Source organism: Mchenga conophoros, linkage group LG15, assembly GCF_057382185.1.
Source record: "Mchenga conophoros isolate Kocher_MC1m ecotype Shallow Benthic linkage group LG15, M_conophoros_male_GT1.1, whole genome shotgun sequence".
Classification (NCBI taxonomy): Eukaryota; Metazoa; Chordata; class Actinopteri; order Cichliformes; family Cichlidae; genus Mchenga; species Mchenga conophoros.
This window is the reverse complement of record NC_140540.1, coordinates 7,955,288-7,970,616: the sequence shown is the minus strand read 5'-3', so window position 1 is coordinate 7,970,616 and position 15,329 is coordinate 7,955,288. Positions and strand designations below refer to the sequence as shown.

At 40.5% G+C, this 15,329-nt stretch overlaps 1 protein-coding gene across 3 annotated transcripts in view; it reads right to left on the bottom strand.

Moving 5' to 3' along the window:
- Positions 1-15,329, bottom strand: part of nbas (NBAS subunit of NRZ tethering complex) — a 183,356-nt gene that overhangs the window by 165,208 nt on the left and 2,819 nt on the right. For all 3 annotated transcript variants that reach the window (XR_014888753.1, XR_014888754.1, XM_085248034.1), the window contains exons 4-9: positions 13,649-13,726; positions 12,957-13,004; positions 11,891-11,934; positions 5,477-5,610; positions 3,962-4,095; positions 2,221-2,319 (exon numbers count right to left, since the gene is read on the bottom strand). Coding sequence is in view for 1 of the 3 variants with exons in the window: in XM_085248034.1 (XP_085104160.1) it covers positions 2,221-2,319; positions 3,962-4,095; positions 5,477-5,610; positions 11,891-11,934; positions 12,957-13,004; positions 13,649-13,726 (537 nt within the window). In the remaining 2 variants the exon portion in view is untranslated. The remainder of the gene's footprint in view (positions 1-2,220; positions 2,320-3,961; positions 4,096-5,476; positions 5,611-11,890; positions 11,935-12,956; positions 13,005-13,648; positions 13,727-15,329) is intronic.

Here is a 15,329-nt window from a genome sequence, read left to right as displayed (position 1 = left end):
TAAAATTGTCACTGTGAAGCTATCCTCAGCCTGGGTCAAAGCCAAGGGATCAGTGAAAATTCACAGTATAAAAGCACCATTTAGCAAACCGGGGGATATCAGTTTTATTTATCGGATAAAAGTCCGACTGGAATCAGTGGGTCAGTAGTTAAGACAAGCAGCACCACAGTGATAGAGGCTCTCTCTTTGCAGTGAGAAGAGCCCGATACAATACTGATCAGGAACTCAGAGATAGGCGTGAATGGTGGACTGCTGTTCAGCTCAACACTGCCCCCTGGTGCACAGAAATAGACTGTTTTGCTGGAGCTGAGATCTCACAGATGAGTTTGCAAACTGGCAGATGAGAGATGAGATGAGATAGCCTTTATTTGTCAGTTGCAGGTCTTTTGCCCACAACCGAGATGACAGACCTTGCCGACCGTACATACAATACACAAACATCACATTGGGGAGACAGGTCAGGCTAGGTAGCGAGGAAAAAAACATCGAAATGTGTAACACAAAAGGATAATACAGGAATGCACAGATATCAACACACCATAGCACAATAAACACAGACAAGCAACATGGGAAAGTGTTCCAGTGTGTACATCTGATCTGGGACCGCTGCAATCTTTCGACTGCGCCTCCAGCTGACCCGATGTCCACATCAGAGGGGAGGTAAGCGTTGGAGGTGGCGTTGGATCCGGGGTAGGGAGGGTGATGCGTCAGTGAGTGCTTATCAGTATATGCATGTGTGTGCGTGTCCATAGTTCAGCTGAGGACAGGACAGAGTGTGCAAAACCTCCAATATGATTTCCTTCTATACTCTGATTTCTTGTTTCATGAAAAAGGATTCAGCCAGACTCTTGTCCCTCTGATGCACATTCTCTGATACTACTCACTCAAAGGTGTGCATGCATTACAAAATAAATTATGCACCATTTTCATAATTACACTCAGTTTTTGAAATATTTTCTCTTATACCCAGTTTATCACCTTTTTCTCCTTCTTCCCTTCCTTATCTATCAAATTCTCTCTGATGCTAACCCAGTTCCCGCATGGGAATTATTAAAGTTTTATCGCATCTATCAATTGGCAAAACACTAGACAGTAGCTGCCAAAATCCATTAAGCTGCCAAACTAAATCTGGTTTGTGCAGAATGGGTGCCATTGTGAGAACAGTAAGGTCACGGATATAAGCCAGACTTTTTTAATTCTAGCCGTGTAAAAGGCCACATTTGCTCGGCTGCCACAGGAAATTCCTGCAGGTACTACATTAAAGTAATTGGTTAATTTATCCCTGAGCAACCCCTTGGACCTATTCCATAGAGCAGCGGTCTCCAACCATTTTTGCGCCACGGACCAGTTTATGCCCGACAATATTTTCACGGACTGGCCTTTAAGGTGTCGCGGATAAATACAACAAAATAAACTAGTACTGGTACCGAAATAAAAGAAGAATTATTCATAACACACGTGAAAAGACCCAGGAAAACAGAGTTAACGATAAAAACGATAACAAAATAACGCTGAAAACCGATAAAAACCCTGAAAACCATACATTTCACACCTGAGCCTCAACTCTCGCGGCCCGGTACCAAACGACTCACGGACCGGTACCGCTCCGAGGCCCGGGGGTTGGGGACCGCTGCCATAGAGTAACATATTCTGCCTGTGCAGAATATACATATATGAATGTGTGTTTCTGTACAAGAATGTTTTATTTATTGGACTTCCCAAGTGATAATCTATTTTATACATTCTATCATATATCTTTCTGCAAAGCAACCTTTAGCAAAATAAAGGTTTGTTTAATGCAGTAAACACATCCAGCTCACTGATCAATATAATACATATTTAGGAGCATATTGACGACGGCCCAAGATATCAAATGATGAAAGGCTTTGAAATCATTCTGCATCGCATGGTCGGCAGTGGGTTTCAACATAAAAATTGATTCAAGGGATTTATGAGGATGTCTGTAGATGTCTGAATATAAAGCTATGAAAAACACTCTTGATGAAACGCGGCTCTAATGGAAGTGGGCTTGAATGGCAGAGGCCACAAGAAGAATAAAATGTCTAAGGGTGTCAAGTCGAGGCTATGGGCAATAATTAGGGTGCCAATGATAAATTAAAAGCTCAAAGCTTTTCTTTTTTCTTTATCAAAATACTTATTATTTCAACTTTATTCAACAGGATATCTGGGCTGACGGGGTGTTGGCAGCATTTAACATACCGGTGGCCAGGGTGGTAAATAGCTGAGGTGATCCCGTGGGAGTAATGGGAGGAAAAACTGAAGCTGTGGTTCTCCTGAAAGTTCTGATTGGTTCCCATGCTGAAACAGAGAGGGTGACACAGAGCGACAGAGATGATATTAAAATAGCAAGTTGCCTATAATTGAACTCTGGCACATAAACAATCAAAACACCAGTGTTCACGTGGAAAGTGTTAATGATGCGACAAAGCTGTTTTGAGGAAGATGACAGAGCAATTTCTCTCCCAGCTGCAATTAAAATGAGACATGGCAAAATAAATAATCAAATTTAAGTGGGCAATCTAAATTAGATTGGTGCTAGAGGGGATGACGTGTAATTTGTGTTTAGATATCTCGCTGGGGAAATGTTTCCTCTCAGTGTACATTGTATGGAGAGAAAGAGACTATGAAAGGTAGGAAGGGAAAGAAAGGGAGAACGAGGGAAATAGCCGAGGGATGTGCACAATTCCTAGACTTTGGCTTCCTCTACATATGCACGTCTTCGTACCACAGTAAAGCATGCATGTGAAGATATACATGTATGCAAAAAAGCACAACTTGCATAAACCTAAACCTAACATAAACCCATGTCTGCATCTGAAAATTTGATGATTTCACTATTTAATAAGGGACTTGGTTTTTAATGTTGTCCCCATAAGGAAGACACATCCCTATATTGTGATGATGAAAACAAATAAGGTCCCCACAACATCAGTAATACTTGAACCAATCACACACACACACGCAGAAAAGAAATGCTGGCACAGTGTAAGAGGGTGAGAGAGGTGACTTATTGTCAAACCTCAGCTATAATTCTGAAATTCTAATTTAAACTGTTTGAGCGACAATATTGGAATGCAGTCATATGAAGAGGAAGAGTGAGTATAAGCTTAAAAACACTTTCAGAGGAAATCTGGTGCAAATGTCTCCCACATCTTAATTACCTCCCTTCTCTCCTTCTCTAGCTCTCTCTCTCTCTCTCTCACACACACACACACACACACACACACACACACACACACAGACTAACAGTTTGGATGTTTCAAAAGCATCCAACACCATTTATCCGCCTCTAATAGAAAAATAAATCAGCTTTCCCCTCGTCTTATTAGCAAACGCCGCTATGCACGCTCAAAGCCGTCTTATCAAGATTCAACACACATTAAAACTTTCACCCTGCAAAGCTGTGGCAGCGCAGTGAAGAAAAGGCTCATTTATGCAGGTTTATTGTGTTGTGACTGTTCAACAACAGACTCTCTAACTGACATATTGCACATATGGTTAATAAGCATCATCATCACTCTGAAACGGTGACCTGGCCTAATGCTAAATTACAGTGACACAAACACACAGAGAGGTTGGGAGCAAAAATGTAGAGGAAGAAATTGCCACTTAAGCCCTTAGTCCACTACATACTCCATATTACACATTCAGTAATATTCCTTTTTTTGTAACAAAATACAGTTATTGTCATGACTTACTCCTCAGTGATACATAGGAATGAAACACAGACAGTGAGAGGAATTAAAAAGTCAGACAAAGAGAGGAGTACATAAAAAGTGGTAATTGAAATTTAAGTGGTGAGAGCAGGTGAAGTGTAATGTGAAGAGTAAGTAATGAAAGGCCTTCTAATGGGTCAAAGGTGTTGTGCAAGTCATAAAATCAAAGTGTGACCCAGCCTAATGGAAAAAGGAAGTTTCAATCCAGCATTTTTGTGTCTCACCTGACTAGATAGCTTTTGAGGTTGCCACCATATGTGATCACGAGGAGCTCGGCTGACCACTGAGCACTAGCTGTATACTCCAGGAAGATCAGGCCTGCCACTGCACAACTGAAATCCCCGGGGAAGCTCGCCACCTGGATTTAAAAAGCAAGAAAACAAAGAAGAATCACTGACATGGTATCAAAAGACATCAAAATATGTAAAATTTGCTTAATCGTTAGTATTGATTTTTGTGCCCTCACAAATGTATTTTTTTTTACTTGTTTATTTTTATTTTTTTAAAAACAACTAAAGTTACATCACACAAGCTGCATTTGCCAAAGGAAAAAAAAACAGGCAAAAGATTAAAAAAGAAAGTAATGAAACAGGGAATGAAAAACAACAGAAGCAGAAGACAGACAAAAGCTGAGTGTCGTGGGGGAAAAAGGGAAGAAACTGTCATTTTTTCATACACGCGTACACTTTCTGTCAAATTGACGTTTTATCATCCCTTCCAGAAATAGCATTAAGTCGCCACTGTGTGAACTTAACAGTGACAAACAAGGGGAACAGTACAAAGTACAGAAGAGGGGGATGGGGGGGGGGGGGGGGGGGGGGGGTTCTGATGCAAGTGTGCAAGCACAAAGCAGAGATGCACTAAAGGAATGAGGATCACAGGCTTTGAAAGATGAGTGCGTGGCTAGGGAGAAGACGGGCGTCTGCGCTCGCCATCTCTGACAGGGCGGATAGAAAAATTGAAAGGAACGATGGACAGAAACAGAAGAATGATAATATGCAGCACACAGAGGGCATTAAACTGAGGGAGGAATAGCACATGGACTTGAAAGTGCAGGGAGAGGTACTAAGAGAGACACATGCAAGGATGACAGAGGAGAGAAATACAGGAGGTTCTGGGGGAGACAGAGAGAAGCTAGCATGAAAAATTAAAGAGGGAAGGTGATGAAGATGGGGGGCGGAGAAATGGGACACAATGGAGAAGAAGAAACAGAGAGTGAATTAGAAAGCAGAAGTGACGGGCAAAGAGAGCACAGAGTGTGTCTGACAAGGAGACATTTTCTTCAAAAGTGACAGACAGCTCAAAGTGCCCAGCAAAATGTGTGCTGCACTGAAACGGCACAGCTCAGCCCATCTCTGGAGGTAAGATTACGGGCCTGAATCCTCCTGCAGCCAGAAGTAGCACCGAATCTCCCGTAGCGTTCTATCAATTTGGCAGAATAAGAAACTATTTTCCAGAACTCAAAACTGATGCTTTCCTCCATATATCATACCACAAATGCATTCAGTTAAGATATAACATACTGTAGCCGAAGCAATCATCTGAGAAAATAGAAGAAACTATGGAGATGGGAATCATGGAATAACTCTGACTATGATACTTGCACGGTTGTGCTGATGGATCCTGAGCTAAGAGGGGGATCAAACTAAGAACAGGAAGGTGCTGGTTTTCACTTTGACTCACACACACAGCTTGAAACATTGACTTTTTTTTTTTTCTTTTCTTAGAAGAACTGTTACCGGCGGAATGACGAAGAGTTCGCTGCCCATGAGGTCAAAAAGGCGCACGGTGCCGGTGCTGTCAGTGTAGGCCAGCAGAGTGCAGTCATAGCTCCACGCCACCCTTCGCCACTGGGGATTTGGGTCCTTCGGCACTGTAGCAGGTGATGAAACAGAACGTAAAACAGAAAGGAAGAACGACAAGACGTTCAAGGAACCAAAGATTACAAATTAAGTCAGATGAAAAACTCTGCGAATAATCCCTTGTGATCCGACGTGTGCTGATGATGAATATGGATGAGAGGAGTCAGATAAGGCTAATGCGACACATCAACACAATGTGTGCAAGGTCCGATCCAGATCATCTTGGAAGGTTACTCAAACGTAAAACCTCAGTAATTGTCTATCAAAGACATGCACACAGACTTTCACACAAACACACACACACACACACACACACACACACACGTATTGGGAGATGAGGATAAAGGTAGAGCCAGAGAGAAAGGTGGGGAGGAGAACGGAGACCATAAATTGAACTTTTATTGAAGTATAGACTACGCTTTAGCAATCTGCTGGCTCAGCTGTGCTGTGAGTGTAACCATATCGCTGTGATGAAGCACATCCGTGCCTGCTGGCATTTTCTCAAGGCTTCGCTGTCATCCTTCCCTCTGATAGAAGAGCCTGGGCAGTCTGACAGGCCTCTGATCCTGAGCCGGTTTTGAATACCTGATCGCCACATTAAACAGTATGGAGCGGTTGGGGGGTAAATGGGCGAAGACTTGTGCAAACATGAGCACAAACTCCGCAGAATAATCATTCAGGCATTAAACTAGATGCAAGTTTTAGCGCAGTCTCAGATTTTTGCAGTTGGAGAACAGTGTGAAACATAATATGATACCACGGGTGCTGTGTCTAAGCAATAAATTTCTAAAAAGGAAGTTATGTTTTTGTTGATATCACATAACAGCGCTATTGGCGTTTTCCTGTACTGAATTTCTTGGCTGCAGAGTGCTGCTGCAACCCCTGGTGGGCAATACTGCAAACTAATGGAGGCGTTGGATATTGTATGACTAGAATTTTAAATGAAGAACAAAGGGAAGAAGTGGGAGGCGAGACAGACAAAGAGAGAGAGAGAAAATGAGAGAAAGGGGGGCGCTGAGCGAAAAAGAGAGGGGGGAAACAATGAATCCGACACACTGAGAGACACAATAGCTCCCCAGATTTGAAGGCCTAAGTATCAGAGCGTACCTTAGGAAGGAAGTGCGCGATTTAACACACCTTTGAGACACTCAGCTTAGGAGCAGACAAGAACATGTAGCCGTTATGAAAACCATAAGTACCAAGTGCCTCCGCTACTCTTTTCTAGTTTTCTTTTAGGCTCTATATTTCAATCTTTTTTCTTTCTTTCTTTCTTTTTTTTTTTTTTTTTTATTTCCCTCTCACACTGCCTCTCTTGCCATCTTGTCTCCCATTATGAATTGTATACAGTATGTTGGTTCTGCAGTTGAGAGGGCTCCATTTCCACATAGATGGCTTTTTTGGGGAGCTGGAAAATTGGATGCTACTGTCTATTTTTTCTAGTGATGGCAGATGCTGAAGTTGAGGAGAATTGCACCCAATGACCCAACAGAAGCCTTCCATCTAAGGCCTTGCAGATGCATTTATCAGAACTCAACTCTTATGAATTATGAAAAGGCGGTAAAGCACACACCACACACACACACACTTATCCATTAAATGCAAATGCCATTAAAGGCAGGATCACAGTGAAATCCATTAGGACAAATCTCCGTGAAATGAAATGAAGTAAAAGAAAAATGGAGGGAAAAAAGCGATGAAATGAATTGAAAAAAAGAGTAGGGAGGCTAAGGTTTACACAGGCCCAGGGGCTACTGTTATCCACACTTTGAACCATTAACGGCCCACAATGACAACTAGCCGGAACAGAACAAATATAGACACAATGCAGACTGAGAAGGTGCGGCAGAGATGACAAAAACAAAAATAAAACATGAAAAACTAATGAAAAAAAAATATGGGCACAAAACTGGAATTCAAAACATGTTGTGATTTGTTTGCCATTTTAAACACAGCTATAGGTCCAAATAAATAAATAAATCACTGGCCATTTTGTTAGGTATACCTGTTGAACTGCTTGTTAATGTAAATATCTCATAAACCATAAATCACATGGTAGCAACTAGGGCTGTGCGATATGACCAAAATCTCATATCCCGATATAAGAATTCTATCGTCTCGATAACGATATAAATCACAAAAATGTAACATTTTCTGTAAATTCTGTAAATTCGACTGCGCGTCGTGTACCTGGAGTCGAGTGTTTTAACTGATGCATGAAACGACACATTTTTAGACATAAGTTGTAACGGCCACCGTTTTCTTTGTGAGTATTTATTACACAGCGTGCTGCGGGGAAAAGCTTGTTTTAAGTTTGAGTCTAAGGTTTATTTTTTAGCACCTGTCGGCTCTTTTTTTACTTCTCATCCGTAAATAATCTGCTCTTTCACGTGATTCAGTTTATTTTGAAAAGTCTCAACAGGAACTTGAGCTTTATTGTGAAAGGTTTATGTGGAACATAAACAAGCGGACACGCGATGCTGTTACCGTCGCTGTTGCTAACCAAAACGCATAAAAACAGGCGCTTGTCCGTCAGTAGTGTGGTTATATTAAATATAAGAGAAAGAGAGAACTTTAAGAAATGAATATAGCCACTACGGTGACCATCAAAACGATGAAAAAATATTGCCGTAAACAGTTTATTTTGCGACACCACGAAACAAACGATAGCATAAAATGAAACGATAGACGTTTTTATATCGTCATCCGATATATATCGTTACATCGAACAGCCCTAGTTGCAAATTAATGCATTGAGGAACGTTAACATGGTAAAGAGACCTGCTGAAGTTTAAACCAAACATCAGAATGGGGAGGAAAGGCGATTTAAGTGACTCTGAATGTGGCTTAGTTGTTGGTGCCAGATTGGCTGGTCTTAGTATTTCACAAATTGCTTATCTACTTGAATTTTCCTGCATACATCCACATTGGAATGGTAGGGTCAGAAATTGACGTAAACAACGTGAAAGCATGGATCTATCTCACTTTATGTCAACTGTTCAGGCTGGTGGTGGTGATTCTTGGCACACTTTGGTCCCCCGTCATTTAAATGCTGCAGCATATCCAAGCATTATTCCTGACCATCCCTTTATGACCACACTCTACTACTTCTGATGTCTGTTGTCACAAAGCTCAAATGCCCTCCACAGTCACCAGAGCTCATCCCAATAGAGCTCCTTTGGGATGAACACAACAGGTATGTGCAGCCCACCAATCTGCAGCAACTGTGTGATTGCTATCATGTCAATATGGACCAAAGTCTCTGAGGAATGTTTTCATGCACCTTGTTGTTCTGAAGGAAAAAGGGGGTCCAACCAATTACCAGCAAGCTGTACCTAACAAAGTGAAAGAAGAGTGTATACACTCATGACCAATGCCTTCTTGTTTGTAATGCCTAGAAATATCAGAAACATAAAGGACGGCAAAGGGAATCTGGCAGCGACACTTCTCATATTTGAATTGACGCCAGTATTGTCAATTTATTGTTCAGACACTTTTAGAAGCCATAGTAACCATCCCATTATATTGCCTGTTATTCTAACAGACCTGCCTGGATTTACCCCCTCCTGACAGCTTCTGTCAGAAAGAGAACCTGGTTTAAGACGAGGGTGTTTGATTGGCTTGAGCTCAATTCTACTGCAGTTGCAACAGGTTGCAAAGGTTTGTGATCAGCATGAGCAGTGGGAACAGCAGTGGGTTCCCAGGGGAAACATGCCAGCATTGCAGCAAATGTAGACTAAATCCATCTTTTATGTATGAAATTGAACTGCAAGCAGATGGGCTACAGCAGCCACTCCTTTCAGCTACAGACAGAAAACTGAGGCTGAATGCAACAAAGAGCTGAGGCAGTTCTGAAGGCAAAAAGCGGGTACTAGCAAGGTGGACCTGTTGAAGTGTTCGCTGAGTGGACCTACAGGTCTTATATATGTAAGCATTTTATAAACCAAGTTCGATTTCACAGTCTTAAAGTGCACTCTCTTCACAGGGAGACTATATAGTGCCCTGTCCAAAATAGGAGAAGTAGATCATGAGTCTGGGCCAGGGATGGCTGAACTTTCAGAGTAAAATGCTTAGATATAGCGCCTTAAAATGTAGTATTATTCAGTAGCTTATCAGATCAAAATTATTACACTTATGTAGGAAACGGTGTTGAGTAAGGTAATTTATGAACCAAGTGGTCCATTAGTGCTGGGGGGTGGATTATATCTGGATTTGTTACATAACCACTGTAGGCTTAAATAAACAAAAACAACAAAAAATAAACAAACCATAAATATAAAACATCTAAATCTGTCCAACTGCATTAGAAGACACTTCAGCATTATATGTTTTAAACGTCTGAGCTCACAGAAAGTTGGGGCTTACCTATGTTCAGATACGGCAATAAAACTAACACAGCACACAATTTCATCGTCTAATTAAGAATAACTGTTTTTATCTGTCACAACAAGGCTGCGTTTAATGAGCGATCATGTAGACACCGAGGTGATTATCCCGGATGCTGTTCACGTGTCTTTCACACAGTCTCACACACACTCCAAGCTCAGAGCAGACGTTAAGAAGCACAACAAATATTGTGCATAACATAATGTTCAATTTACATACAGTGAATTTAGAACTACAGCTTAAGAGTCAACCTCAATCACAGAGTGGACTTTTGATAGCTGCAGATGGAAAGATGCCACACGAAGCAGCTCCGATTCCTTTGTTTCCCAGCTTTCATTCACAGCAGATTCATAACAGCGGTTTACTCTGCAGTGATCCACAGACGCCAGTGAATCGACATCGTTCAACGTCATCACAGTACTCTAATTTATGCATCTAGAAAATCTGACAATATGCCCTGAAGGATTGTGTGGGATCATTTGTAGAAACAAGTCTCCAAATTAAGGACTGCTGATCCAAATACATAATTTCTTCTAATTATTCAGGGGATGTAAATCAGCTTTAATACCTACAGCGTTTACAGTTATTGCTTTTAACATCAATTTGATTTTATGAGGTTTTGTATACACATGCTACAGTTCTAAATAAATAAAAACACTGTAAATACACAATGCTTATTATTTAGCTACACTGGTTGTATTCTACTAGTGTAATGCCTGCTGTCAGAGGCATACTGACATCAGAGGTGGATGCCACAGTAGCTATTTGGTGGATTCCTAATCCTAAAACAGTATAGCTAGGATATTTAATATGTCCAGTAACTTAATGTGAAACCAACAGTATGTTCAGGGTCATTGGGAGGCTGGAGCGTATCCCAGCTATCATGGGGTGGCAGACTGGACAGGTTGTCAGTCAGCTGCAAGGCTTGTGATGTGTATACCATTTCTAATACACAATCGGAATCCTGAGTATTTGTGCAATAACAATTCTTGCAATTTTGCCTTTCTACAAGACTAGAGTGTATTTTAACACAAACAAAGTGCAGACTTTCAGCTTTAACTGAAGGAGGATTACTAAAGTATTGCATTAACTGAATTACAGCCAGCAGTTTGATGTCCAGGTGAGGCCTGTTCCCTTGTTATGCTATGAAATATTAAGCAAATAAAAAGTCTGGAGTTGATTCAAGATTTTTTTATGCTTTGCTCGGATTCAGGCAAATGCGTTCACTTATTAAACTTGTATTTCATAGCTGTTCAACTCTCAACATGAGGTCCAATGGGATGTTGATGCAAATTAAGGATGCCATTATTAAGCTGAAAACACAAAATAAACCTACATTATTAAAAACTAGCACCAAAAGGGCTCATAAACCACAAAAGAACCAAAGCAGATGTTCACCAATTCTTTCCTTCTGGCATTTATTATGACCAAGAGATAAAAAAAATTAAGAAAAGAAGAGATAGGAGAGTGTTGATGGTGCATAGTTTATCCACCAGAGACCTTAAAAATGTTTTCTATTTCTGAGTTAGTCACCTGCGCTCAGACTAACAGAACAATAAATACAAAATTAAACAACAATAAAGCAACGAAAGGTTGGATTTTTGGGTTCTAGACTTTAAGGCATTAACACAGTAAAATTGCAATCTTTTCTATTCATATACGTGTAACTAGAGTAGTTCATTACATGGTATATGAAAACACACACACAAACCAGATATCTCTTAAATAAACTCAAAGCATCTGACATACCACATAAAGGAGTACAAGGGCACACACACTGTACTCTACAACATTAACCCCCACATTTATAAAACAAATGGAGTGCTTAGTGAAGTAAGTTATGGCGATTTAATCGTCATTTACCAGGAACAAGAATGTGACTGATAATACACAGGGACAAGGTCTTACCCTGGCACTTCCCAATGAGTGAGCCAAAGTCATCTCTCACAGACCTGAGGAGGAAACGTGCACACACAGAAAAAAAAAAAAAGTAAGGAGAGGTGGTATTGCACAGTGAGACATTGATACACTTCTTATACGAACTGGTATAAGTTGGGTTATAACAGCCACTGACAGCCTGCCAACTAAAGTAGCTCAATAGATCAAGCAGACAAGTGGGGGTAGGCAGTGTTTCGACAGACTCTTAAAGGAGCTCAGGGGATAAGGCCTTGAGCTGACTTAACACCCACTCACACAACTCAATTCATGCCATGAAGCGCAGCTATAAAACGTTGTGATTAAACAACAACAGTGTGAAAAAAGGACAAAAGAGTAGCCCACACTATCAAGCAGAGGCAAAAGCGAAGAGACCTGACTGCTCTTGATCATAAAAGGTCAACTACATTTAAATTTGAGCATACTGAGAAACAGAAACATTCAGCTTTTTCATATTGCTCCATGTATGAAACCGCCTTCCAGTTGCACAAAGGGTCACGTGGAGCAAACGCTTTAGAATGAGTGTACGATTAGTCTCCAGAGAGTAAGGCATCCTAATATATCTAGTTCACGGCTATAGATTTTCATTTTGAAATTTTGCTCATTTTAAAGCACTACATTATGTCAGTGAAGCACACTGCTGACTGAGTGCATTTTTTCTGCGCACAGGGAAATTGGATTTATGTCAGGAAATAATTACAAGCACTGAAAAAGAACACACAGATATTCATGCGTGTGTATGTTTTGATCGCTTTCCTTATACACCCACAAATGAAAAGGGAAGCATTGGTGTTTCCATTGTTAGCTTGAATTTTTTCAGATGGGTGCTACGAAAGTACACTAAACTGATTCAAATATTTTCCTGTGATGGATTACACTCTGTACTGATGCTCGAAACACAGTTTTCATCTTTTAAATGCAAGCTGACATTGGACTTCTTTGTTAAAGCGAGATGTGATAAATCACCCCCTTAATTAAGACTATCACTCACACACACACAAACACAGCCTCAAAGAGAGAGACAGAGTTCAGTAATTACCTAATTTCCACACACTGATCTTGAACCACTGCCAACAGTTTGCCATTGCTGTGGAGTAAAACAAGAGAATGGGTCAGGAATCACTGAAAAAAAAAAAAATCAAAGAGAACAGAAGAAAAGCAGAAGAGCAAAGAAAGAAAGACATAAATAGATGGTATTGTCTATAATATAAATCAAAATTAGATGAAGACCCTCAAGAGTGAAAAGATTATGTGTGGGATATTGTGTGTGTGTGTGTGTGGGGTGGGGGGTGGGGGGGGGGGGGGGTGGGGGGGGTGGGGGGTTGAATGATAAAGATGGGAATAAATGTCCAGGTTGGACTGCTGAAAGAGAGAAGGAACAGTAATAATCGGGAGCATTAAGCGTAGCAAAAAGAGTTTCAGAGGAAATGAAATGAGAGAGAAAAGATATAGGGGCAGACGGAAATCAGCCACATCAAACTAATGGACATCTGCAGCATCTTTGACCACGCTTCTCACTGTCTCGGATGGTGGAATCGATAGTCAATTAAAAACTGCCTTTCTACTTGGTTTGTCTGTTGTAATGAGTGCAATTAAATGATTGGCTGAGGGGATAGGCAAGGGGAGAGAGAGAAAGACTTAGTGTGTGTCAGCAACAAAGTAGCTCACATTCAGGTATTGATTACAGAGACGGAGCATGTCTGTAAGTGAGCGTGTGTGTTTTTGTTGCACCTTGCAAGCACCAGCTGCCAGTTGATCTGCTTGTTTGCCAGGCGGACAAGACCGAGAGGCAGGGACGAGCTTGAGGGGCTGGGAAACACAAGGTCAAATAAACGAGAAGAAAAAACAAATTATAACAGGTTAACCATTAATCAGTAGGTACATTAACAGAGTACTTTACCTAAAAGGTCTAGTGCATACAAATTATATTACAAGTGATTTTATATAGGTTTTATATAATTTGTTGGATGTAACTACATTATGTTATTTTATTAAAATCAAGTCAACTCAAATCAAAGTCACTCATTTTAAAAATGAGTGACTTTGATTTGCTGATTTTGATTTCCTTTCCAAGAACTATAACTGTCAGGATATTCATCGATCAATTTTCTTCTCTACCAAAACAAAGGCAGGTGCAACAGATTTACTGTATATAATAAAACAAATGTCAGTTACGTGCATCCATTATGTTAATAACGTCAGACAATAACACCATATCAATGTCTTTCTCTTTTTCACTCAACTCCACAACTTTCCTGCTTTGATATGTTGCTCATACTGAGGCTGCTGGATTATGGTTGGCTTGGAGCTCTGGACAGCTTTAGCTTTACCTACTTTGCCTTTGTTAAAGTCTTTAAAATGTTCATATTCAGCTGGATGAGAGTGATTTAAATTATATATTATGAACATTTTCATAATCGTCCTGGCCACAGTTTACTTTGTCTTCACTCACAGTGAGGAGCTTTCTTGATAATGCTACAGTTTTAAACTGGTCCTTTGTATAGACACAACAACGGTTCATCCCTTTAGTTAGGAGCCTTTTTATGCTTGAATGACTCAAAGGTCAGCGTTAAGTGACTTAACAAATGCAAAAAGATCACTATGAAATCAAACAGGTACAATGACTGGAAAGAAAATTTTGTATTGTGGGTGGGTATTGGGGGGGGGGTTCATTCATAATTTATATAGATTTTTTTTTCCTGTCTGTACAGCCTCGTTTTTGAATACAGTAGTTAGCAACATTAGCCACAGCACGTATGTTTTCTACAATATTTAAACACAAATATAAATATGTGTAAACGTGTTTTCGGCTGAACACGTTCCCCCATTCAACAAATGCAAATAGCACAGCATGTGGACAACAGCCTCATTCTATCCAATACAATTGCTAATACGTTCTCATCCACAGAAAGAGAAGGGGAACTGGGACATAAACATGGCTGGAGGAGTTCTTAAATATTTAATAAGGTTATTGATGTTGCCAGCAAACCACCCGCTGAGAGGATAAGCAGGCCTTGGTGCTAGAGAATTACAGAATCTACCGCAGGAAAAATCGTTGCGTGTGTTAGTGTTATATATCGGGAGAGTGTGAGAAGAATATTTTCAGACTGATGTAACATTTACCTACAAAACATGTGGGTCAATATGAAGCTACTTTTGGCTGCTCTCTTTTCACAACAGTGGGTAAATTAGTTGGCCAAGTTGTGGGCCAAATTTGAGTCTTTCCCAGACTGATTCTGGACCCCAGGCCTTATGTTTGACACCCCTGACCTAAGCCAATGACTGACTTGTGTTATGGGTTGCAGTAAGCTGTCATCTTAGTTAGCAATATAATGTACTATAGCACTATAAATATATATTCAAGATACACGTCTAAAAGGAAAAAAAAAAAAGCATTTTTATTGCCTTTTAC